The sequence below is a fragment of the Hypanus sabinus genome, chromosome 9, assembly GCF_030144855.1.
Source record: "Hypanus sabinus isolate sHypSab1 chromosome 9, sHypSab1.hap1, whole genome shotgun sequence".
In the NCBI taxonomy this organism is placed as follows: Eukaryota; Metazoa; Chordata; class Chondrichthyes; order Myliobatiformes; family Dasyatidae; genus Hypanus; species Hypanus sabinus.
In genome coordinates, this window is record NC_082714.1 from 91,741,361 (window position 1) to 91,768,442 (window position 27,082).

Sequence of the window (27,082 nt, forward strand, 5' to 3'; positions counted from 1 at the left end):
TCAATCATCTTCCCCACGACTGACGTTAGGCTAACAGGGCGATAGTTCTCCGTTTTCTCCTTCCCTCCCTTCTTGAAAAGTGGGATAACATTAGCCACTCTCCAATCTTCAGGAACTGATCCTGGATCTAAGGAACATTGGAAAATGATTACCAATGCATCCACAATTTCCTGAGCCACCTCTTTTAGAACCCTCGGATGCAGACCATCTGGACCCGGGGATTTATTAGCCTTCAGTCCTACCAGTCTACTCATCACAGTTTCTTTCCTAATGTCAATCTGTCTCAATTCCTCTGTTATCTTATGACCCTGGCCCATCCATACATCTGGGAGATTGCTTGTGTCCTCCCTGGTGAAGACAGATCTAAAGTACGCATTAAATTCTGTTGCCACTTCCCTGTTTCCCATAACAATTTCTCCCAATTCATTCTTCAAGGGGCCAACATTGTTCTTAACTATCTTCTTTCTCTTCACAAAGCTAAAAAAGCTTTTGCTATCCTCCTTTACATTCCTGGCTAGACTGAGCTCATACCTGATTTTTTCTCTCCGTATTGCTTTTTTAGTTAAGATCTGCTGTTCCTTAAAACTTTCCCAATCATCTGTATTCCCACTCATCTTAGCCCTGTCATACTTCTTTTTCTTTAATGCTATGCAATCTCTGACTTCCTTTGTCAACCACTGTGGCCCCTTCCCCCTCTTTGAATCATTCCTTCTCATTAGAATGACACACACTCAACATTTTAGGAACAGCTTCAGATTTCTGAATGGACAACAACCCTGTAAACACTTAAAATATTTTTGCTCTTTTTGCACTACTTATTAATTTTTATATACATTGTATTATGCATTTTATATACATTGTATTATGTCTGAAGCACAAATATATAACTAGGGTGCTTAAGGCTTTTGCACAGTACTATATATGGGTTAAAATAGGAAGGTTGTTGGAAACAGGAATTAGTTTTTAGCTCTGTATTAGCTTAGTAGTATAAGTGTTATTTGGTAATTGGAAAGACATAGCTATACGTATGTGCCTAATACTTTTACACAGTAAATGAATGAATGAACAAAATTAGTGCAGACTCCCTGTGCCTGAATGAAAACACGTCAAAAATCACTACTTTTTAATTCAGCATTGGTTAGCCCAAATGACTAATACACAACTGATGCCATTCAAAGACTTAGTCTTAAGCATGGTGTAGTGTCTAACAGCCATACAATTGCACACAACTGGCGCTCGTTAGAAACTGTTGCATCCTCCAAATTTTCATTTTCTCTGTAACATCCAAAATGTTGATGCCTTCAAATTATTCGTGGTTCCTAACTTGAAGTAGTGAAACAGTTTCATTTTCACTCCTAGCCTTTTCTCGCACCTACAACCCTTAATGCTCGAAACTGCTTATTTCTCGCCATCAGTAACAAAAACCACTGGTTCTTGAACACAAACACACGCAACTGGCAATATTTAAAAACTGTTAATTCTAAGCACAATGTAGTATCAAACAGCCACACAAGCGCACACGACTGACACTAGTTAGAAACTATTTGGCTACAGCCCCCCCCCCCCCCCCCCCAATTAAGCAGCATAGTGTCCCAAATACGCGAAGAAAATCCCAGCTATTTTCTCAATAAGTTTTCATTCTTGCATTATACTGCTACCGCAAAACACCAAATTTCATCACACGTCAGTAATAAGGCAAGTATACTGAGCTCCAGTCCATAGAGCTACAAGAGCACAGTACCTTTGTGGAACTGGTTTTTCGATTCAGTTGTCCCTCAGAAAAACGTCCCAAGAGAACGAAGTATGCAAGGGAAATGCCAGTCCTCAGGTACAATATTTTATTTTTTTGTTACTTATCTCTGCCCACCCCGGCCCATTATAAAACATATACACTGAAATAAACACAATGGAACAAATCCAAGAGATACAACAGCAAACAAGCAATGGCTTTTCGAGTCCTCTGTGGAAAGGTTCTGCTGCTGTTGATTCACCAGTCCTGCTGTGGACGCTGAGCTCTTCTATTCAAACCCACTGAAATAGAAAGAGTTTAAGTCATTGGACAGCAATGTGAAGACGCACAGAGCAGAGAGCTGGCAATCACAAATGTTACTTCTAACCATCTCTATTAGTTTTTGTTACATTATATTAGAAGGGGAGGGGATAGAGAGAGGGAGAGAGAGAGAGAGTCCAGCCTGCCCTGAGCTTGGAGGATTGTGTGTGTCTGAGTGAGGGTATGGAAGGGAGGAAAGCTGTTGTTGTTTTGTTTCAGCTGTGCCGAACATTGTGAACATTCTATGCTGCTGTCAGAATGTGTGGATCCCAGCACATGCTAAGGACTCGTTTTTACCGTGTACTGTACCAGCAGTTATGATCAAAATGACAATAAAAGGTGACTTGACTTGAAACAAATGAATCTGAATCTGAGAATGGCCGATGTGCTTCCCGCTCAGGATGGTTCAGGATCACGTGAGGAAAACACCATCACCGAGGCTCTGGAGCAGCACCCTGACCTCTGGTGTTGTCCGTATGTGGAGTTTGCATGGCTCCCTGTGACCAGTGCCTTTCCTCCGGTTGCTCTCGATCTTCATCATTTTCTTTAAAGTTCTTTGTAGTTTATTTATCTGCTTATATCTCAAGTAGAGTAGTTCTTATATAAATATAATACTTTTAAGTTTCTAGTGGCTATGCAGAGTATAATTCTGGAATGCTCTGGAAGCTTCTTTGTTCTGCATTAAGTGTATGAGTCCTCATTGGTTCATTTCTACTGCAGTATTGAATAAGTATTTTCTAATTGGTTGTTATCTGTAGATTGGAATTTAATTTTCCCTTATCTCTGAATATAAAATAGCCTAGCACAAAACAGCACCATGTCTGTGAGCCTTCTGCTATGAGCTCCTGCTCCGACTTCCTTTGTTCTATCAACTCTTAATAAAACAACCGTGAAGACAAAGGTTTTGTGCCTCGTTCCTGACTTCGAAAAGTACCTTGGATTTAAGCATTGGAATCCATATTCCAACATTCCAAGCACATGCTGGTTGGTGGGTTGGTACACGCAAGCCTGCTGTAAGTTGCACGAGTATGTGGGTGAGGAGTAAAGTTTGGGGGTTGGATGTTGTAGTTGATGGGGATGTGGGAAAGATTAGCATGGTATATCTTTTGAAAAAACTGTTGCATACTGAACTACTTGCGGCTGTGACCGTAGAGTTCTGCTGTAGTAATCCTAGATGGGAATATCTGATGGTTCCCTTCAGAGCTGCATGCAAAAAGTTGCCAGTCTCTGGCCCCAGCTTTCTTATTCTTATGTAGGATTAGTGTAAATGGGTGACTGAGGTAATATACACTCAATGGGCTAAATGGTGCTGTGACTTCAGGTTCTGAACACACTGGTCCTTTTCCAGGAGTTACTTTAGTGCACATTACCCGCTGCAGAAACATGGAGAGTGAACAATGAAAATGGGTGAGTAGGAGCTCACTGAGAACACCGTCGCCTCCTGGATAAGGTTAAGTTCATTCACTGCACTCTTCTAGAAAAGAGGAATGAAAATGTGCCACATTGCTGGGGTGTTCCTGCAGGAGACTTTGAGTGGGAGATCAGGAGACAAGTTCTTGCCGCAGCATACCCATGTCCAGTAGCTCTGCTTTCTCAGTCTCTCAACAGCCAAAGCAACCTCTACCCCCCTCTTATCTACCATCACTCATAAGTACCTTATCATATGTGCTATTTCCCAGTTGGTGTCAGCCGAGAGCGGTCCTTCGATTTCCACGCAGGCTGCAGTGACTGTCGCTAACTGGTACTGTGAGGCAAACAGCAAATGTGTTAAGAATTACAACAGCACTACAATGAGCAAAGACTTAGTCTCCTTTTAAAAACATAATTAAAAATAATCAGGAAGATATAAACGACGTTTCCTCAGATCATTGCATGAATTAGAGAGTTTTAGTTACAGGGAGAGTTTGGACAAATTTGTATTTTTCTCAGGAGTGTTAGAGGTTGAGGGAAGACTCGACAGAAATGTATAAAAATATGACGGTCAGAATCTTCTTTGCCATGATAGGGGTATCAATGACAAGGATACACATGTTAAAAAGTTTTAAAGGACACACACACACACACACACACGTAAATGTCTCCAATCCCACTCACTGCAATTACTTTTTCCCATCACTGCACTTACTGGCGAGCAGTGTGATGGTTACCAAGATACAGCACAAACAGGACCCGGAGCCCACCAAATCCGTGTTGTATATCAGCCATTCACTTTCATTAATCCTGTTATGTTATTATTAGTCAGACAGCACAGATACTGGCCCTTTGGCCCAACTTGTTCATGCTGACCAAGGAGCCCACCAAAGCTTGTCCCATTTTCCTGTGTTTGGCCCTTATCCTTCCAAACTTCCCCCATCCATCCAGAGCAACAAACACAAAATGCTGCAGGAACTCAGCAGGTCAACCAACAGCTACGGGCGTTACAGGCAGAGACGCTTCATCTGTAATGCAAATGACTTTGAAATATCATCACTGAACCTGCCTTCAAAATCTTCTGAAATTCCTTGCAGCCTCAAGAAGACAGGCTGCCAAAACAAGCTGTGATGGACCTGGATATTGATGTTTTCTATGATGCATCTTTAAAAATTGATTCAGGTCAGTGGAGGCATGTAGATTTCCTTACCCTCTTGAGGAAGTACAAAGGTGTTTTCTTGGCGAAAGCGTCCCCATGGCTGGACCTGGACAAATTATTGGTGATTTATAGTGTTAAGGCTACTTGTTCCTTTGTCTGCAGCAGCATAAAGTACAGGAGGAACTAAGCAGGTCAGGTAGCATCTACGGAGAAAAATAAATAGCATTTGAGGCCTCAACCCAAAACAAACAGGCCATTTCTCTCCATTACTGCTTCCTGGCTTGCAAAGTTCCTCCAGCATCTTGTATGTTGCTTCAATTCCAGCATCTGCAGTCTCCTGTGTCTTTGTCCACCTGCCTCAGAACTTGTGTTAATCCAGGCTCAGGCCAGCTTTGCTTACCCGGTTATAAGACCGTGCATCCCGGTAATAAAGGACCTTCAAGCAGCGCTCGATTAGCTGGCGAGCTTCATCTTTGGAAATGACTGCTTGGCTTTCAGTGGCTTCCCTCATCAGGGGCTGTGGGCGAAAACCAAAACCATCAGTACAAGGGCATGAGGGAAGAAACAAAACTGCGGAGAAATGGCACTCAACTGTGAAGGTTGTGGTGACTCACCTGTGCGAGGTAGGCGCCGAAACCAGTTGCCACTGTCGAAGCCTCATAGGCAACACCGAGCTTGTCTACGTAACCCAGAAAGCTGCAAATGTTGGGCAGGGTTTTAATCTCTGTTATTTACCCATTTCACAACACCATATAAGACATTAAATCAAAACAAGGCCATTCGGCCCATCAAGTCTACTCCACCATTTGATCCTGGCTGATTTATTATCTCCCTCAACCCCATTCTCCTGCCTTCTTCCCATAACCTTCGACACCATTACTAATCAAGAACCTATCAACTTTCACTTTAAATACACCCAATGATTTGGCTGCCATAGCTGTCTTTGACAATGAATTCCACAAATTCATCACCCTGTGACTGAAGAAATTCTTCTCATCTCTGTATTAAATAGACATCCTTCTTTTCTGAGGCTGGACCTTCTGGGTTGAGGTTCTCCTACTAACATCTTCTCCACATTTACTATATCTAAACCTTTCAATATTCAGTATGTTTTAATGAAAATCCTCCCACCTTTCTTCTAAACTCCAGCAAGTTCATGCCCAGAGCCAAACACTCTGCTTACATTAACCCTTTCATTCCAGGAATCATTCTTGTGAACCTCCTCTGGACCCTCTCCAATGCCAGCACATTTTTTCTTAAATAAGGGACCCAACGCTGCTCACAATACTCCAAGTGAAGTCTGACCAATGCCTTATAAAACCTCAGCTGTACATCCTTGCTTTTGTATTCTAGTTCTTTTATAATGAAAACTTTCCTTACTACCAACTTAACCTTAAAGGAATCCTGCAAATGGACTCCCCAGTCCCTTTCAACAACCAGTTGTAATCTGGTGACCAGTGGTGCTTTATCAATCACCATCCGGTGTCACTGGTTTCTGAAGCCCAACACTAGTGAGTCAAATCTATGTCTTTCCAGATATCAGAACAGTGGAGCCTACACGACTTTCTAAAGGGAAACACAGCAACCTTTGAAGTATTCTGTCAAGACCCACCATGAACTTGCTTGAAGATCAGAGGCTGCTTTACTGTTTGAGGCGCTGGTTGAGTCCGTGCAGTCTGCCAGCACAGGAACAGACCTTTTGGCCCATCGCCATCTTCCTGACCATCAAACACCTACCAATACCAGTCTGGTTTCCCAGCACTTACAGATTAAGCTTTGTCTGTGTGTACATCGAAACATCAAAACATGCTGTTTGCATCATCGACCAACAGTCTGAAGCTGTGCTGGGGGCAACAGTCACCACGGTTCCAGCCCAAACCTACTTACCCTAACTTACTAACCCCAAGGAGAGGGAGACACTGCATTGTCTGCAGTGCGGCTGATTTAAAACACGTGCACAAAACGCTGAAGGAAAGTCAGGCAGAATCTATAGAGGGGAATAAACAGTCGACATCTTGGGCTGAGAACCTTCAAAGGGACTGTTGCGCGGTTTATTGAATTGGGGTTTAAACTAGTATAGTATTGCTTCCTTAGACAGAGGGAAAAGGTCCCAATACAGCCAGCACTGCCCAATTACAGCTATGCGACCAATTAATCTACAAACCCATACATCTTTGAAACATGGGAGGAAACCCATACGGTCACAGGGAGAATGTTACAAACCTCTTACACTTAATTATTAAAGTAGCCTCATGCTGACCGCCTCACGACATTTTGGTTGAGGAGTAGACAGAGCTGTGAATGAGACATGCAAAATATTTCATCAAGCACATCAGAACCACAAGTAGCACAGAGCTTACTCCGCAGAACAGGATTTCCTTTCCTTCCCTGATGGACCAGCTGATTTTCAGGATGGCCTCTCATGGTTTACAGGTTCCAGACTGGATTTAAACACACGAGTTGGTCCTGGTGAGGACTTTGCCCTCCACTCTTGGAACACCTGATCAGTCACCGTGCTCCAGCAGTCTGCTCATGCTTGTGATTGCCTAGTGCACTCCAGCTACCTGGAACCTCCTGACCAAGAGAAGCTGTCCTGAAAATCATCTGGCTCTCTCAGTCCACCAGGGAAGAAAGGTTGTGCAAGTCCTGGGCTACCTGCAGTTCTGATGTGGTTGATGAAGTGGTATGCACATCTCATTCACAGCTCTCTGCTCTATAGCCAATAGTAAGACTTCTCCCTTTCATCCAAGGGACCAGACACAAATCAACATCTGGCTCCCACCCCTCCTTGTTCCCAGTTCAGCAGCCTACCTCTCATTGTTGTTTATTCCACCGATGACCACTGTGTTCCACAGAGGATTCAACTTGCTCCTCCTGGGGGAAAAAAGAGAAAGGCTTGAGCCATGGAGCATGGGAATGCTCATAACATGGAAATTCAGAGCAACACACACAAGATGCTGGAGGCAACATATCTGGAAATGAGTAAACAGTTGACGTTTGGAGCAGACACCTTTCATCAGGACTGGAAAGGAAGAGGGAAGAAGCCAGAATGAGGAAGGACAAGGAATAAAAACTAGAAAGAGATAAGTGAAGCCAGGTGGGTGGGGGAGGAAGAAGGAAGCAGGGAGTTTAAAGATGGAAAGGTAAAGGGCTGGAGAAAAAAATCTGATAGGAAAGGAGAGTGGACCATGGAGAAAGGGAAAAAGGGCACCAGAGGAGGTGATCGGCTGGTGATGAGAAGAGGTAAGAGGGTAGCCAGAGTGGGGAATGGAAGGAGGAGGAAGAGGGAGGGGGAAAATTACTGCAAGTTAAGGGAAATCGATGTTTATGCCATCAGGTTGGAGGTTACCCAGATGGAATACAAGGTGCTGCACCTCCAACCTGAGAGTAGCCTCATCGTGCCAGTAGGAGGCCATGGACTAATATGCTGGAATGGGATCTCAGTGCTTAGTATGATAACACAGTGGGTAGTGCAACACTATTACAGTGCAGCGATTACTGACTGCAGTTCAATTCCCACCTTTGACTGTAAGGAGCTTGCTTGTTTTCACTCTGACTGCGTGGGTTTTCTCCCATGTTACAAAGATGCACAGATTATGGTCAGTGAGGTGTGGGCATGCTGTGTTGGTGCCGGAAGCATGGTCACACTTGCAGGCTGTCCCCGGCGTATCCTGGGCCTGCATTGGTCATAGATGCAAACCACGTACGTCACTACATGTGACAAATAAAGCTCACCTGTTATACATGACTCTGGTCAACCAGGAATGGATTGCTTTTGGACTATAACCATGACCATCGCCAAGTAATTCTTCATCGATCCTTTGGAACAAATGGAGAGCATTAAAACTTGCCATTCGGCCCATCTGTGCCCTACTTACATTTACACTTCATGTGAACCTCTTAATATCCCTCAGATATTCCCCATCTTAAATGCTACCTTAACCAATCCCTGCAGAAAGTACAGTCTCCAGTACTGTACCATCTACAGTACAGGAACTGTCATTCTTCCTCTCCATCATCATGGAAATGATGTCCATACAGTTTGGAACAAGGTGCAGGGATTTCCTGGATTATGGAACATATAACTTAAGGGGAAATCCAGCTTTATGTAAACTCTCCCATAAATTTGTGAAGAATTTTTAAAGTCAGTAATAATGTTAATAATAACTGGTTAAAATGACAAATGTACAAGAAATTCTGTGAAATAAAAGAATCGCAAAAGAATGCAGTGTTATATAGAAAATAGACATTTCTGACTTTGGGAGAACTAAAATTGATTGGGAGGTAGACTTCATGAACTAAACCCTTTTCTAACCCAGGGACTGTGTGTACTTGCATCTTTGTGGTAACAGAAGCAGAGAATGCTGGAAACACACAGCAGATCAGGCAGCGTCTATGGACCAGTTAATGTTCAAGTTAAAGACCCTTCATGCATCCTGCTCTGAACTGTAAACTGTTCCCTCTCTCTGTAGACGCTACTTGACCTGTTGACAGTTTCCAGCGCTTTCCAATTTCCAACATCTGCAGACTGTTTTGTCTGCACTTATATAGCAAGGTCACTGTTGTAATATGGGAGATGAGACAGACAGCTTGTGCACAGCAAACTCCCACAAAGTAAAACACAACATCTAAATTATTGGCTCTTTTATTTACTTTTTTATTTTATTTATTCAGAGATACAGCATAGAACAGGCCCTTGCAGCCTAACGAGCCTCACTGTCCAGCAACCCACCAATTTAACCCTAGCCCAATCATGGGACAATTTACAATGACCAATTAAGCTACTAACTGAGCAATACACACAAAATGCTAGAGGAACTCAGGCCAGGCACTAAAAAATTTAGTAAATTTAAAAGGAGCAGATTTTAGATCTACTCATCTTTTCTCCCCCAGTCCCACTGAAGGGTCTCGGCCCGAAACATCGACTACTTTTTTTCCCCCATGGATGCTGCCTGGCCTTTTGAGTTCCTCCAGCATTTTGTGTGTGTTGCTCTGGTTTCCCAGCATCTGCATATTTTCTCTAGTTTGTGAACCTAATAATTAATGCATCTTTGAACTGAAGGAGACAACAAGAGCACCCGGGGAAAACACATACGTTCACAGGAAGAATGTACAGAGACCCCGGGATTGAACTCCGGACTCTGGAACGTCTCGAGCTGTAACAGCATTGTGCTAATGGTCATGCTAACCGTGGCACTATTTTTAGTATCTATATTAATACCTATATTTAGTAGTGGATTTTAACTAATCTGGTAGTAAGACGAGTAAATATACACTCAGTGGCCACTTTATTAGGCCCGCCTATTGGGTACACCAACATCTTCTGCTTCTGTAACCCTTCCACTTCTAGGTTCTTCATGTTGTACGTTTAGAGACGCTCTTCAACGCAACACTATTGTAACATGTCACTACTTGAGTTACTGTTGCCTCCCTGGCAGCTTGAAGCAGTCTGGCCATTCTCTTCTAAACCCCTCTTATTAACAAGGCGTTTTTGTCCACAGAACCACCGGTCACTGGATGGTTTTTGTTTTTCACCCCATTTTCTGTAAGCTTCAGAGACTGTTGTGTGTGAAAATCCCAGGAGATCAGTCGTTTGAGATACTCAAACCACCCCGTCTGGCACCAACGATCATTCCATGGCCAAAGTCACTTCCCCAATCTGATGTTTGGTCTGAACAACGACTGAACCTCCTGACCACGTCCGCATGCTTTTCTTCACTGAGTTGCTGCCACATGATTAGTTGATTAGATACTTACATTTGAGCAGATATATAGGTGTACCTAATAAAATGGCTACTTAGTCCCTGTTCTCTACTGTTCTATAATGCAAGGCTAACCAGTCCATAATCTTTTCCCTCATCTATCTTGTCATCTTGTACTCCTTCTCTTCTCTTTCCACCTTCTTATTCTAGCTTCTACCCCCTTCCTTTCCGGTCCTGATGAAAGGTGTTGGCCAGATCATTAACTGCTCATCACCTCCCTCCAGTCCTTTTCTTCCATGGTCCATTCTCCGCTCCCATTGAGATTCCACTCTCTTCAGCCCTTTACCTCCATCACCGATCAGCTCCCAGCAGCTTCTCACTTCACCCCTTCCCCTACCCACACACCGTTCCCTTCATCACCTACCAGCTCGTAGTTCTCATCTTGTTTTGGCTTTCAGTCCTGATGAAGGGTCTCAGCCCAAAATATCAACTGTTTCTTCCCCTCCATCAATGCAGCCTGACCTGCTGAGTTCCTCCAGTACTTTGTGCATGTTCCCCAAGCTTTCCAGCAAATACTGACTCTCTTGATATTTTTTTCAAGCTACCTCCACTTTTTATTGTGGGGTTATATTAGTTGTATTAGTTATATCAGTGTTGGCGCGTGGCCTAGTGGGCAAGGCATCAGACTAGTAACCTGAAGGTCACTGGTTCGAGCCTCAGCTGAGGCAACATGTTTGTGTCCTTGAGCAAGGCACTTAACAACACATTGCTCTGCGACGTCACCGGTGCCAAGCTGCATGGGTCCTAGTGCCCTTCCCTTGGACAACATCAGTGGCGTGGAGAGGGGAAGGCCAGCAGCTTGGGCAACTGCCGGTCTCCCACACAACCCTGCCCAGGCCTGCGCCCTGGAAACTCCAGGCGCATATCCACGGACTCTCAAGACCGACTGATGCTACCAATATATTAGCTACTCATTGCAGAGCTGGACACACTTGTCCATTTCAAAACCATAAAATAGCAAACAGTCTACAGAGTCTACTTTTGAAATCTTATCAATGTACAGCAACGACAACCAATTCTCTCAAAACTAGGGTGACTTTCCCAGTAAGAAGCTGAGAGCGGTCAGATAAAGTCCTGGTTGCTAACTATCGTGATTGGAGAGAAAGTCCAAAACTTTTAAACATTCCCACCAAAAGCAATAGGACAACACACAAAATGCTAGAGGACCTCAGCAGTCAGGCAGCATCTATAGAGGAAAATAACATTTTGGGCCGAGACCCTGCATCAGGACTGGAATGAGCCAGAATAAGGTGGTAGAGAACAGGAGAAGCAGAAGTTGGTGATAGGTGAATCCGAGAGGGAGAGAAGGGGAAGGTGGGGAGAACGGGGATAATACAAGACGCTGGGACCTGACAGGAGGAAGTGACAAAGTGCCACAGATGAAATCTGACAGGAGATGATAATGAACAGTGGAATAAAGGGAAGGAGGGAAGAAGGTGTGGGTGATGGGTAGGTCGGGAGTGTAGGGGAGAGGAAAGAGAAGGGGTAGAAGCCAGAAGGGTAAGCAAAACAAAGGGTTGGGGTGAGGTGAGGGGAGGAGAGAATAGGGGTAGCAGACAGAGTGGAGTGATTACCAGATCAATGTTGATGCCAGTGGTTGAAGACTACCAAGATGGAATATAAGGAATCCGTATTTAGCCTTAAAATGGCGTCAATGATCCACGAACTAGGAAACTGAATTAAGATGGATGGTCATCAGGAGATCCTGGCTGTGTGGGGGACAGAATGAAGGTGCTTGATGAAGTGATTCCCAATCTGCGTTAGGTCTCATCAATATAGAGGAGTCCGCACCGGGAGCATTATATGTAATACCGAATACCAAAGCAAGATGGCGGTGCGACACAGTCTGCAGCAGCCTCTCCGGAGTTGATATCTATTATTTGTTAAGCAGGGTGTCGTGCACAGTCTTAATCTGGTGAAAAACGGACATGGGAGCACAGAGGAACGTCTGGAAATCTCCAGGAAGGCCTTCTTCGTTGCTGCTGCTGTTGTGAGGTCCGGGTCTCTGCTGAGAAGAACAGGACCCCAGTCCTCGGGGCCGCATTGCTGGTGGCTGGGGTGTTGTAGTGCGCTCTGCAGAGGATGATGCTCAGAGAGGCTGTGCTGGAGGGGATGGTCGGAGACTCGGATGGGGATGGTCGGAGACAGACTCGGAGTCCGCTGCAGTCAGGGCACTTTCACTGTGTGCTGCGTCTGCGAGGCTGACTCCGGCGGTGCCTTGGAACTCCATAGTGGGGGTATTCCCTTCTGCCGCCTGCGTGGGATGACGAGTCTATCGGGACCCTGAGGACTTGTGGAAACTGTGTGCTGGTTTCTTTTGGACTTATAGTCTTTTAACATCTTTGGTCTATATTTACTGTGCCCTTGGTCTGTTTTTTTTAATCAGTTATGGTATTTTCTGCACTGTTGTAACTACATGTTAACTATAACTATATGTAACTATGTGGTTTATGTAGGTCTTGTAGCTTTAGTTTTTGGTTTGTTGTGTGTTAAGAGTTGGCCTGACTTGGGTCTGTCTGGGTATTCTTGTTTTGTCTAGTGGGTTTGGAGTTCCTTTCTGGGGAATGCGCTAAGATGGTAGCGCGATATTAATACGCAGCAGCCTCTCCGGATGCTGGATTTGGGGATTGCCAAACATTATGTGGATTTTCTGGTGTAGTCTGTTTTGTCGTGTGCTTTTGTGATATAATTCTGGAGGAACGTTGTTTCATTTTTTAACTGCATTGCATTTGTGGTTTCTAAATGACAATAAACTGAAACTGAACTGAACTGAATAAATGGCCCCAATAAATTCACACCTGACGCACTAGGAAGACTGTTCAGGACCCTGAATGGTGGTGAGGTGTAGCACTTTGCACAGTTGAAGAGATATGTGCCTGGATGGGGAACTGGTGGCAAGGGACGAGGGGACGAGGAGTCACGATGACAGTGATCCTGGCAGCAAGTGTATGGGGTGGCAGAGAGGAGTAGCGCCTCTGACTAGGTAGCACGCCGTGCTTCCCTGGGAGTAGCTCGTCCACCTTTGGTCCCCACCTGGCACTCAACTCTCACCAGTGGTTCCAAGTAGCCGCTTGCTAGCAATGACAACACCATGGTAAACCACTTTGACGAGCAGAATAAACCAGGTGAGGGAAACTGACTGGTCTTAAACCCTCAATGAGTTTGGGCTTGCCCACCCAAGCTAGCATAGATCAGACCCAGCAGACATCGTGGAGGAAACTATTAGTTTGGCTCAACTAGAAGAACACAGCAAGATGCTGTGGAGCACTATGGACGCCATGCGCAGCCAGTACGTCTGACTCAGTCTTCAGCTGTCTTGTCATCGGATACAGACAAATAAGTGAGGTTGATGCTGTGCAACTCTTTCTCACTTTGCACAAGTCACTCTGGTCATCCATTCTTCCCAACCCAAACTAACCTGTCCTGTGGCGACAGGCTGGAGACAAAGCGGCAGGTGTGGGTACACTGCCGACCACAGCCTCAAACCTGCACACTGGTGGCTCAGGCCAACAGGTGGTTACCCACTGACATCAAGCAGCTTTCAGCAGCGGCTCAAGTGACTGAACAGCTCTTCTCAGGAATGCACTGCTCACCTTCATGGTATGAGGAAGGGGCTAGTAAATGTGTCCTGAACATTGCCTGATCCATTTATTCCCAGGCCAGTTTACCACGGCTGGCAGGGACCCTATCACAGAGGTCAAAATACTAAGAGAACATTAAGGATTATTTCTTTTACCCTCGGTGTGTGGAATGTGCGCACGCTGTTGGACAGAGTCAATGGTGACAGACCTCAGAGGGAAAATCTCTAATGGGAGAGAGTTAATCCGATATGATATTGATATTGCAACCCTCTTTGAGATCTGGCTTGCAGGAGAGGGCAAACTTTGTGAAAGGCGTGCCGGATGCACATTCTTTGAAGTGAAAATCAAGACCAACATGAAACAAGGGTTGGATTTGCAGTGAAGTCAAAGATCTTTGGTAAGCTTGCTGGACCTCTAAAGGGTGTGAATGACCAGCTCATGACCATGAATCCACCCCCCCCCCCCCCCATGCCACATGGTAGGAAACATGTCACCATCAGTGCTTACATCCCAACCATGACCAACAAGATGACAAATTCTGTGAAGAACTGCACTCAGTTATTGCCACTGTTCCCAAGTAGGTTCTGACAACACCTTCTGGGATGGAGTCACCGCTGACCACTGCAACAGTATCGACTACTCCAGACGTACCGAACACAAATTGTTGATCACCGACGCCATCTTTCGCCTTCCCACCGTAACAGAACTTCAAAGCTTCATCATCACTGGCATCTAATTAACATAATCGTCATCAGGAAGAGAGGCAGATGCAGGATGTCAGGGTGACAAAATCTATGTGCAGTGCTGAATGCTGGACAGAGCATCATCTCATCATTTCTAAACAGAACATCCACATCCAGACCAGGAGATGCTGACAAGGAAAGAAAGCCCCAAAGTCACTGAACATCTGCAAGCTGTAAAGCAGCAGCATGAAGCAGTCTTCTGTTGACACTCTGGAAGACCATTTTGACTCCACCCCCCAGACAATCAAAATGTAAAAACTGCTTGGTCAACCCTTCGTGAGCTGAGCTGTTATGCTGCTACAGAGATTTTGGGGCCTGCTATCAGAAAGCACAAGGACTGGTTTGATGAAAACCTGAGTTGACATCAAAAACTGCTGGATGAGAAACAGTCTCCACAAAGCTCTCCTTAGTGACCCCAACTCCATCTCAGAGAAGAATTCCTTCAATAACATAAGGAGAACTGTACACACAAGCTGCATCAGATGCAGGATTCCTGGCTGAGCAATAAAGCTGATCCAGGCACATGCAGATAGGTATGATTTAAAGAACTTCTATACTGCACTAAAAGTCTATGGACCCACATCATCAGCATTATCTCCTCTCCTTAGTGCAGATGGAAAGGATGCTGATCATGGTCAAAGAAAATTCTTTACAGGTGGAGCTGAGTACTTTAACACTGTTTTGAATTTTCCTTCATCTATAAATGACGAAGCCATTGATTGCCTCCAAGAAGTACCTGTCAATGAAGCACTGGATGTTCCACTGACCTTAGCAAGACCCAGAAAGCGATACATGAGCTCTTTAGAGACTAAAGCGCTTGGATCAGACATGATACCGGCTGTGTCCTACAAGGAAGGTGGGACAGTGCTAACAGAAAAGCTCCATCAGTTCTTCCAACTCGTGTGGCAGTGAGTCGATTCCATGGGAGTTTAAAGACTCATCCATCACCCACCTGTACAACCAAAAAGGAAAACCAGTGCTGCTGGTTTTGCGACAACTGTTGCGGAATGTCCTGGCTGTCGATCGCAGGCACGATCTTCATCATGCTTCTTCTCAACCATCTCACATCACACCTTGACCAGGGACTCCTACCAGACAGCCAGTGTGGATTCCGGGACTATTGACATAGTGCTTGCTGCAAGGCAGCTGTAAGAGAAAAGTCAGGAGCAAAATGCTGACCTATTCTCCCTTAATGTCGATCTGTCTGAGGCCTTCGACACTGTTAGTGGAGACGGTGCTCACCATGGTGCTGGAATTCCATGGTAGCATGCAAGCTAGAGTTCAGGACTACAGTGAGACATCCGAGCCCTTCCCTGCCTCTGACCCTGTGTCTTGGCACAACACTATTCAATCAGCCCACACGCAGGTTGATGGAGCAATACCTTATCTCCAGCCTCCTACCTGCCGGCATGAACATTCAACTCACAGACCTCCATTGATACCCCTGCCCCCCCTTACCCCATCCCTATCTATAATTTTAGTCTGGTTCTCTTTCTCTTTCCCCCCCCTCACTATAATCTCCCCCCAGCCCTACCTTTCTTTCTCTTTTATTTCCCATAATTCTCCACCTTCCCCCAGCCCATTTCCCTTCAGCCTATCACTTCCCAGCTCTCTACTTTATCCCTCCCCCCACTTCTTATGCCCCCCTCGACTATCCCATGTTACTTCATTCCTGATGAAGGGTTTCGGCCCGAAATGTTGTCACTACCTCCTCCCATAGATGCTGTCTGGCCTGCTGAGTTCCGCCAGCATTTTGTGTTTTTATTTCCAGCATCTGCAGATTCACTCGTATTGCCTACTATTCAATCTGATGTTTTCTGCCAAGTTGACTGATACCTTCAGAGATGGTGATGTGGGCATCGGCATCAGATTCTGCACTGATGGGAAACTGTTCAACCTCAGGAGGCTCCAAAAACTAAAGTTATGATAAATATCATCAAAGGCTTCCTTTTTGCTTATGACTGTGCCCTTAATGCTGATGACATTCAGCGCTGTGTCAACAAGTTTTCTGATGCAGGTACCAACTTTGGGCTTACCATCAACACCAAAATTGAAGTAATGCATCAGCCTGTTCCAGGGAAATCACATCACAATCAACAGTCAAAGTCTCAACACAGTGAACAGGTTCATGTTTCTTGGCATCACACCAGAACATCATCATTGATGATGTAGTAAACCCCAGGATTGCCCAAGCAAATGTAGCCTTCAGCAGACTTTATAGCAACATGTGGAACAGAACAGGCACAAGTCTACAGCTTAAGCTGAATGTGTATAGGGCTGGAGTACTTCCCACTCTGCTTTACGCCTGTGAAACATGGACAGTGTACCAAGAGCATGTCAAGAAACTGAACCATTTCCACACAGTCTGCCTCAGAAAGCTCCTCAACATTAAGTGGCAAGGCAGAATCCTTGATACTGAGGTACATTCCAAGCCGGGCAAGCCCAGTATCTACACCATCCTGATGCAGTCCCAGTTACACCAGTCAGGCCACGTAGCTCGAATGCCGGCCCATCAGCTGCCAGAGACACTGCCTTATGGCAAACTAGAGAAAGGAAAGCTTTTCTGTGGAGGCCAAAGGAAATGCAAGAAAGTCACTCCAAAAATTTCACTAAAAGCCTTTGGCATTATGAAGCATGGCGACATGTCAATGTTATGTTTCAACATAAACACAACAAATAAAGCTCACCTTTAAAAACCTTTAAATATAAACTCTTTAAATTCTGTAGATTTATTGAATATGTCACCAGAGAGATTGAGAAAGTGAAGAGAGGTGTTGGAGATGGACCCAGTGAATTTGAGACAAAGTTAATGAACTCGACAATGATAAGGTAACCCATTATCAACACAAGAGATTCTGCAGATGCTGGAATTCCACAGCTACACACTGCAAATAGCCCATTGTTGCTGCATTATTGGTATTCTGCTACTGGAGGAGCTGATACAATGAAACACTGCGCTCTTCACTTACATCATCTGCTCGATAGCCTGCTTGAGGTGCTGGTAGTCAGCATAGTCACCCGAGGCCCCCAGTACAGTGCTGTCATTCACTTTCATCAGCCTAGGTATGTTCCGGAAGCGTGCCAAGGACCCGTACGAGCCAAGCATGTCAGCCGCAATGATCACCCCACCGTCAAACTTTACCCCAAGCACTGAGGTACCTGTCACCATGGGGCTCCTGGAACAAAAAACAAACAGGGTTGCATTAGGATCAGGGAGACTATCGCAGGCCTCTTTGCATGTTCCATTAAAAACAGTACAGTAGCTTAGCTGTTAGTGCAAATGGTTTACAGTGCCCACTGCTGTCAAAATGGAGTTTGTATCCCCCCCCCCCCAATGATCGCATAGGTTTCCTCCAGGTGCTCTGGTTTCCTCCCACATTCCAAAAGATGTACAGGTTAGGCTTTGTAAGTTGTGGGCATGCTATGTTGGTGTTGTACGTGGTTGGACCGTGTTGGTTGTTGACATTTCACTGTACGTTTTGATGTACATGTGACAAATAAATCTAACCCTTCTGAAGAAATCAAGACAAATGTGGTACCTCCATTAACCAACCTCTGCTTTAATACCTCAACCCCACAAATAGTCTTGTCAATGTTTTCCAGTTTCCACATTTGGTGAAGAAATATTGGTCAATGTCACTGCTAGATAGTGTGGCTTCAATTATGATATCAAATTTCACACATTATCCAGCCCTGATACAGACCACTGACCCAAAAACCTTTGTGCGACCCAGAGTGTTGTCCAGCACGTTTTACTCTGCAGTTCATAAACACAACAGATTCTGCAGATGCTGAAAATCTTGAACACACACACACACATCTCAGCCTGAAATGTCATCTGTTTATTCCCCTCCACAGACGCTGCCTGACTTGCAGAGTTCCTCCACTATTTTGTGTAAGCTGGTTGCTTAGTGGCAATAATGGAGACTGCATTTACCCATAATGCCAAATGAGACTGAAACCACCCTGTCATTCTGTGGTCACTGTGGTTTTACTTTCACTGAGAATTGTGTGTTAAACAGCAGGAAGCTGGAGACTGGTTTCACTTTCCTGGAACACTAGATATTCTGCAGCTGGTTATTATTCATTCTGACTCGTCCTTCCAAATGCACCACGACAACTACTCTGTCTGAGACGGCAAGAAACAGCGGATGCAGCTCAGCACACCATGGGAACCAGCCTCCCCTCCCCGCCCCTCCATACACTCTGTCTACACTTCTCACTGCCTCAGCAAAGCAGCCGGCAGAATCACAGACCCTACCCACTCAGACATTCTCTCATCTCGCCCCTCCTACTGGGAAGAAGATATAACAGTCTGAAAGTATGTACCAGAGGCTCAAGGACAGCCACTCCCCTGCTGTTACAAGACTATTAAACTGTGCCCTGGTACAGCAAGGTGGGTGTCACAATCTTCTTTGTCACAGCCCGCCCGCACTGCACTTTCTCTGTAACACTTTATTCTGCATTTGCATGACCTCAACGCAGCCTGCAAAACTAAGTTCCTCACTGTACCTCGGTACAAAAGACAATAACAACTCAACTAACTTAGAATAATAGATAATCCTGACTAACAAAAAGCTAGGTTTGATATAGGCGAGTGGCTTGTTAGGCTCAGTAGGGACAAGGATTGGCCTGAATGGGATGACACTGAGAAAGAGTCCATCTAATTGTTTGGTTCCTTAGGTGGTTGGAGGTCAATCATCCCATCCTCAGGACATCACTGCAGGAGTTCCTCAGGGAAGTGTCCTAGGACCAACCATCTTCAGCATGTTCTGCAGCATTCATGACTTCTCAGGTAAAGAAACAGTTCATACCCAAATGCAGCAGAACCTGGACAATACCCAGGCCTGGGCTGACAAATAACATTCCAGCCACACAAGTGCCAGGCAATGACCATCTCCAACACGAGAGGCTCTAACCATCATCCCTTAACATTCAGCGGCATCACCATCACTGAATCCCCTACTATCAACATCCTGGGGATTACCATTGACAGGAAACTGAACTGGTCTGGCCATATAAACACCGTGGTTACTGGAGCAGGTCAAAGGGTATGAATCCTGTGGTGTGTAACTCACCTGCTGACTCCCCAAAGCCTGTCCACCATCCACAAGGCTCAGGTCAGGAGTGTAATGGAACACTCGCCACTCACCTGGATGAGTGCAGCCCCATCAACACTCAAGAAACTCGACACCATCCAGCACAAGGCAGCCCACTTGATTGGTTCCCCTTCCACAGCATCTAGTCCCTCCACCATCGATGAACAGTTGCAGCAGTGTGTACTGTCTACAAGATGCACTGCACAACACACCATATTTCCTAAGTCAGCACCTTCCAGACCCACGACCACTACCATCCAGAAGGACGAGAACAGCAGATATCTGGGAACACCACCGCTTGGAAATCCCCTCCAAGTCACTCACTATCCTGACTTGGAATCACATCACTGTTCGTTCATTGTCACTGGGGCAAGGTCATAGAATCCCCTCCCTGACAACACTGTGGGTGTACCCACACCTCAGGGACTGCAGCAGTTCAGGAAGGCAGCTCATTACCACCTTCTCAAGGGCAACTAGGGATGGGCAATAAATGCTGGCTTGGTTGGCAAAGCCCACATCCCGTAAATGAATAAAAGAAGTTGTTATAGTCAGTTGGGGTGGGGGTTAGTGGGGATGAGTTCTCATTGCCAATAAAATGGGTGCAACAGTATGCGTTTCAAATAGCCTCTGACAACCAAATCCAGCTCCTGGCCTTCATGTGTGGCTTAGATACTAGGCCTGGCGGAACCACTTCTACTGACAGGAGAAGGGGCAAAAGGAGGTTACTGTCAGCTTAAAACTGGTCGCTTTGGGCAGACAGGGCTCGTCAGCTGCAGTTGGCGGCTCATGTAAAAGGAAATCTTTGATCTTGCAAATATACACACTCATGGGGAAGGCTTCAGGAACAAACCCCAAGGGAAAATCAGGAGCTGGCATCTCTGAGTTCAACACTGACTGGCAACTCCTGCCACGCCGCAGTCTCTGCCGTTCCTTTGGGTTCATCAACTGCGTGGAGAGCGAGTGCCTGCTGCATGGGCAACAGCTCGCTCTCCATATCATATTGCCCTGCCTTTCCTATCACGTAGACAGCTGGGGTGCAACTTCCACGTTGGAGGGGCCTCCACATTACTAGATTCCTTCACTCATCAACATCCAGGAAACAACTGGATTCAAGGACAATCTTTCTGCTTCAAATTCAAGTGTTCACATTCCTAAAAACTGAGAGACCATTACCAAATCTGGGTCTTCATCTCCCTTTGATTTCCAGGCACTAGGAATATTCAAAAGGGGGCAGAAAGATTACTTAGATGGCCTCTCATTCCAGGTCACAGACCAACAATTTAACAAATTAAATAGAACACAAATGTTTCTGCAAAGGCTGTAAATCAAGAGTAACACACCCAAAATGCCCGAGGAACTCAGCAGGTCAGGCAGCATCTATGAAGGGGATTAAACAGTTGGCTGAGAAGCTTCATCAGGATGTAATTATTGAAGATAAAAAATTCACAGAAGATGTAGCTGCAAAGTGGGTAAGTCCTGGAGAGTCAGACAATGTCACAAACTAACTAGTGATTAAACACCTAACTAAACCAGTCCTTCTGTTCACAGTGTCCATATCCTTCCATCCAATTCATGCCCACTTGTCTCTACTACCATCAGGCAGGAGGTTCACAAACCTTAGGTCCTACACCACCAGTTTCAGTAACAGTTACCCTGAAACCATCAAGCTCTTGACCTCAGCTCTGACTGATCCCACACCCTATGGACTCACTTTCAATAGTCTTCTGTCAGCAGGATACAGGTTGCCTGTAAGGAATTTGTACATTCCCCCCATGATCCAAGGTTTTCTTCCCAGTGTTCCAGGTTCCTCCCACAGTCCAAAGATGTATTGGTTAGGGTAAGTAAGTTGTGGGCATACAACTTCGGCACTGAAGTATGGAGACACTTGCAGACTGCCCCCAGAACATCCTCAGACTGTGTTGGTCATTGATGCAAAACATTTCACTGTAATGTTTCGATGTACATGTGATAAATAAAGCTAATCTCACTTGTGGGAGAGGGAGGAGCGTGAGGAGAGTGAGATATCAGGCTATGCTCACACACTCATTTAACCCATAACCCTTACTGGGGCATAGGTCTCTAACAGCATCTCATCAGAGTCCTGTGTCTTGGGCAAGTCTTTCAAGTTGTTTCCAGGTATAGCCCATCTCTAAGATCCTTCCTCTCCGAAGGATCACATCTTTTCTGTAGCACTGGGTTTTTAAACTGGATGGGATTGCTAGCCCCATGTCCTGGGCTTCAGACCATCCAGGCAGAGTTTGACTTCACTCATGCTCCCTCCAAATCCCCTAGCTGCTCAGTGGAAGACCATCCAGACTGAGATGTCCCAGGCAGCACCACCTGCCGGCCACTGCAGGAACACACAAGTTAAGACCTCCAACACCTAAAGCGCTGGCTGCCCTTGCTGGTCGGTGGAGGGTGTGAGGGATGAGGCAGCTCAGCAGCACCACCTGCTGGCCAGTGCTGAGACAGCAGTCACCCAGCACAACCTGTCAGGACAGTGCTGACATCCCAAATCTGACACCCCAATGTTTCAAGATTGTTACTTCAGATTCAACGCAGCACACAAAAAGAACAAGAATAAACACACATGATAAATATAAATATATAAGATAGCTTATAGACATAGATTGATTATATGTCCATAAAGTGATGATAGGCACAAGGGTATCTGAACATCCTGACAGGAAATTATAAAGTAGTGGTGGTGGGTGGGTTAGTGGGTGGTGCTGATCAGCCTTACTGCTTGAGGAAAATAACTGTAGCTGGTCCTGGTGTGGATGCTACATAGCCTCCTCCCTTAAGGGAGTGGGACAAACAGTCCGTGAACAGGGTGGATTTGATCCTTCATGATGTTACTGGCCCTGTTCTGCCACCTTTCTGTACATACGTTCCTGATGGTGGTGGTGGAAGGCTGGTGCCGGCGATGCATTGGGCAGTTCTGACTACCCGTTTTAAAGTCTGTAAGCCTCTCTTGCTGCTCACAGAAAGGACATCAGAGCTCAGATTCCCACTGGACAGGGTGGGGTCAACAGAGCAGAGATCGCACCCTCACCCATTGGAGGGTGCAGGAACACCAGGATTCCATCTCCCAACACTGCTCCCTCCTAGAAATGAAGGTTAGTTTTATACAGATTAGCTTTATTTGTCACACGTACATCGAAACATCAAGTGAAATGCAACGTTTTGCATCAACGACCGACAGTCTGAATGCGAGCTGTGGGCAGTCCGCAAGTGTTGCCACACTTTTGGCGTTAAGATAACACACGCACAACTAACTAACCCTAGCCATACATCTTTGGAACTCGGGAGGAAACCGGAGCACCAAGAGGAATCCCTTGCAATCATGGGGAGAACATACAAGCTCGTTACAGATAGCAGCAGGAAATGAACTCTGATCACTGGCACTGCAAAGCGATGGTGCTGACTGCTACACTCCCATGATGACCGCTGAAGTTCTCAAGACCTTCAACTGGACTGGGCTGTGTGAGGAATAGCAGTGCCCAAACACACCGCTAACCAACGTACGATGCCAGGCCATCTGGGCCCCTTTCTCTGGGGTATTGGACAGTGTAGGGACATCAGACAGACTCCCTGCTGTACATTGCCAGGTTATCCCTGCTCACTTCTTGTTGGGTAAGACCAATCTGTTGGGCATCACAGCGCAGACTCCCCAGTGCGAGGATAACAGGACAATTCCTGGCATATGTCAGTTCCTGGCAGTTGCTGGAAACTCAGAGAAGTACACACAAAATACAGTAGGTCAGGCATTTATGGAAAGGAATAAAGAGTGACTTTTTGGACCAAGACCCTTCAGGGACTCCAGGATTCAGATACCCCACCAAACTCATCACGGCGGCTCAATCGACAATAAACAGTAAGTGCAGGAGTAGGCCCTTCGGCCCTTCTAGCCAGCACCGCCATTCACTGTGATCATGGCTGATCATACACGATCAGTACCCCGTTCCTGCCCTCTCCCCATCTCCCTTGACCCCACTAACTATAAGAGCTCTATCTAACTCTCTCTTGAATGCATCCAGAGACTTGGCCTCCACTGCCTTCTGGGGCAGAGCATTCCACATATCCACCACTCTCTGGGTGAAAAAGTTTTTCCGCATCTCTGTTCTCAATGGCCTACCCCTTATTCTTAAACTGTGGCCTCCAGTTCTGGACTCACCCATCAATGGGAACATGCTTCCTGCCTCCAGCGTGTCCAATCCCTTAATAATCTTATATGTTTCAATCAGATCCCCCCTCATCCTTCTAAATTCCAGTGTATACAAGCCCAGTTGCTCCAATCTTTCAACATGACAGTCCCGCCATTCTGGGAATTAACCTTGTGAACCTACGCTGCACTCCCTCAATAGCAAGAATGTCCTTCCTCAAATTTGGAGACCAAAACTGCACACAATACTCCAGGTGGGGTCTCACCAGGGCCCTGTACAGCTGCAGAAGGACCTCTTTACTCCTATACTCAATTCCTCTTGTTATAAAGGCCAGCATGCCAATAGCTTTCTTCACTGCCTGCTGTACCTGCATGCTTGCTTTCATTGACTGATGAACAAGAACACCTAGATCTCGTATGTAGACTAAAGTGGTTCAGACACCTCTAGCACTGCCCCCTGCTGGACAGTGCAGGGACACCAGGGCTCGGTCAATGTCCCAGACAATCAGAACACAGATGTAACGATGAGGTTTGGAAAGCATCCGCTTGAAGCACTGTATCGGACATCATATCTAAGAAAGGATTTGCTGGTGTTGGAGAGGATCCAGAATAGGTTACGAAAATGGAGGGGGTTCTCATTGATACCAAATATTGAAAGGTCTCGATAGAGTGGACATGGGAAGAAAATGTTTCCAGTCGTTGGAGAATCCAAGACTGGGGGCACAGCCCCAGGATAGAAAGACATCGTTTTACAACAGAGACGGAGAGGAATTTATTTAGCCAGAGGGTGGTAAAACTGTATTCACTGCCACACCACTTACTTCTACAGGTTGCCAAAGCTTTGGAGAGGGTGCAAAGGAGATTTACCAGGTCACTGCTGGATAAGGAAGCATGATTTATGAGGATAGGTTGAACAAGTTAGGGCTTTTTTCCTTGGAGAGGAGGAGGATGACATGGTAGAAATGTACAAAATGAAGAGGCATGGATCCAGTGGACAGCCAGAGACTCCCCCCAACCCCCGAGGCCAGAAATGGTGAATACAAGAGGGCTTAATTTTAAGGTGATTGGAGGAAAGTATGGGTGAGATGTCAGAAGTCAGATTTTTTTTCTTGCAGAGAAACGCAAGTGTGTGGAACAGGCAGATACATTATGGGGCAATGATGAAACTCTTATAGATAGGCAGACAGATGATAGAAAAATGGAGGGCTATGTAGGAGGGAAGAGTTAGAAATGATCTTAAAATAGGCTAAAGGTCTGGCAAAACATTGTAGGCCAGAGGGCCTGTACTGTGCTATAGCATTCTGTGTAAATCAACCCAAGTTTAAACAAACTCATTTCACAACCAAAAGGTTTTAATTCATACAGCATCCTGGGGAAAAGAGACTAAACCCTTCTCGTTGCAGTGCTCTTATAACCAAAATCTGTTTGCCTCTCAGTACCAATTAGCGACCATCACTGTGGCCAGTGTGGAAATACAGGGACCGCTCTCAGCCAGTACCAGCTGGGAAGTAGCACATACGATAAGGTAACCAGACTGAGTGATGGTAGATAAAAGGGGGGAGGATGGGAGTTGACTTATATCGGTGCGGCCACTAACAGACTGAAAAAGCTGAGCTACTGGAGAAGGGTATCCTGCATCAAGAACTTGCCTCCTGACCCCTCCCCCCCCCCAAAGTCTCTCCACCAGGAACCCCCCCCCCCCAGCAATGAGGTGCATTTTCATTCCTCCTTTCTAGATGAGTGCTGCTGAACAAGTTCATCCCCATCAAAGGCACGACTGCCCTCTCAGCCTTTCACTGTTCACTCTCTCCACATTAGCTCTAGTTCCTGCAGTGGGTGAAGTACACTAAAGCAGCTCCAGGATTAGGACCAGGGTGAAGGGATATCGTACCACAATGTTCCCTTCAGCCAATTGAGTCTGCACCAGCCATTAGTCACCGATTTACATTATTCCTACACACTCATCCCCACGTTCTCATTAACCCCTCGGATTCTATGCCTCGGCCAAACACTAGGTGCAACTTACACAGCCAACTAACCGACCAAGTTGTACGACTTTGAGATGTGGGAGGAAACCCCATCAGTCAGAGGGAGAACATTCAAACTCCGCACACAGGCAACACCACAGATCAGGATTCAACCTGGGTCTCTGGAGCTAGTCGAGGTAAGTATATTAACAACATTTAAAGAATATCTGGAACAGTTTATGGGTAGGAAAGACCGACGTGGGCCAAATGACTAAGTGAGAGAGGCTGATCTAAAGAGATTGTTTCTAAGCTGAGGGGAGCGGGGGTAATAATAAGAGAGGGGGATAACAGTAAGGGCAAAAGGATGGAGGGGAGAAAGAGCAGGAGGGAAGGGAAGTGAGGAGCCCGCAGTCCCCTCCAGTCTAGGCCGCGCCGCCCAGCGCAGAGCGGATGAGACAGCAATTGAGGCCCGGGCAACCATCAGCCGGCGGGATCTCCGCACTCCTCCCAGCACCACCGATTTTACACTCACAGAGTACGCTTGCTGGGACCCAGGCCTGTGCCGGGCACGGAATAAAACTGCCCAGGTAGCGGCCCATTCGCCCACATCCCCGCCGACCGGTCGCTCAGCGCCGCCATCTTCTGCCAAGTGAGGGAGGAGCCGGGCTACAGCACCGAGCGGAGGAAGGGGGGAGCCACTCTGCATGCCCCCGAGATCACCACAATAACGTAACCCACACATCTTCTACCAACTCCACTACTAATGCATAAACGTATATAGCACCATAAAATCACTTTTCCTCTCTGTAACCTTCTGCCTATCTACTTTAATCTTACTTATAACCCCCCTGTCTATCTGTGGTACAGGCACTGTCAATCAAACACCACAGTCGCTCATTGGGTCGACACACTGGGGGGCGGGTCTGTGAGTTCCATTCTAACTTTTTCAGCTGAACTATAATATATAGTTTTTGTTTTCTAATCGTTATTATTTTAATATCTTTTGATATGCAATAAATGTTGGAGGGTTTTCTGTTTTATCTTGCGTTTCCATGTTTTACTCAATCCCCTTCCGCCGACATCTTCACGGAATAGCCCGGGGAGCGTGCGGTTTTTCCGGGAATTCCCAGGGAGGGGGTCTGTGCC

At 46.0% G+C, this 27,082-nt stretch overlaps 1 protein-coding gene across 1 annotated transcript; it reads right to left on the reverse strand.

Moving 5' to 3' along the window:
- Window positions 1-1,824: 1,824 nt before the first annotated feature.
- psmb4 (proteasome 20S subunit beta 4) lies at window positions 1,825-26,621 on the reverse strand. The gene is made up of 8 exons (XM_059980211.1): window positions 26,469-26,621; window positions 17,675-17,881; window positions 8,355-8,438; window positions 7,431-7,493; window positions 5,234-5,315; window positions 5,020-5,136; window positions 3,706-3,794; window positions 1,825-2,031 (listed from the first exon to the last, which is right to left on the reverse strand). Exons 1-8 carry the CDS (start codon window positions 26,573-26,575, stop codon window positions 2,019-2,021), a joined length of 762 nt encoding a protein of 253 aa, XP_059836194.1. The 5' UTR covers window positions 26,576-26,621; the 3' UTR covers window positions 1,825-2,018.
- Between the last annotated feature and the right edge of the window lie 461 nt (window positions 26,622-27,082).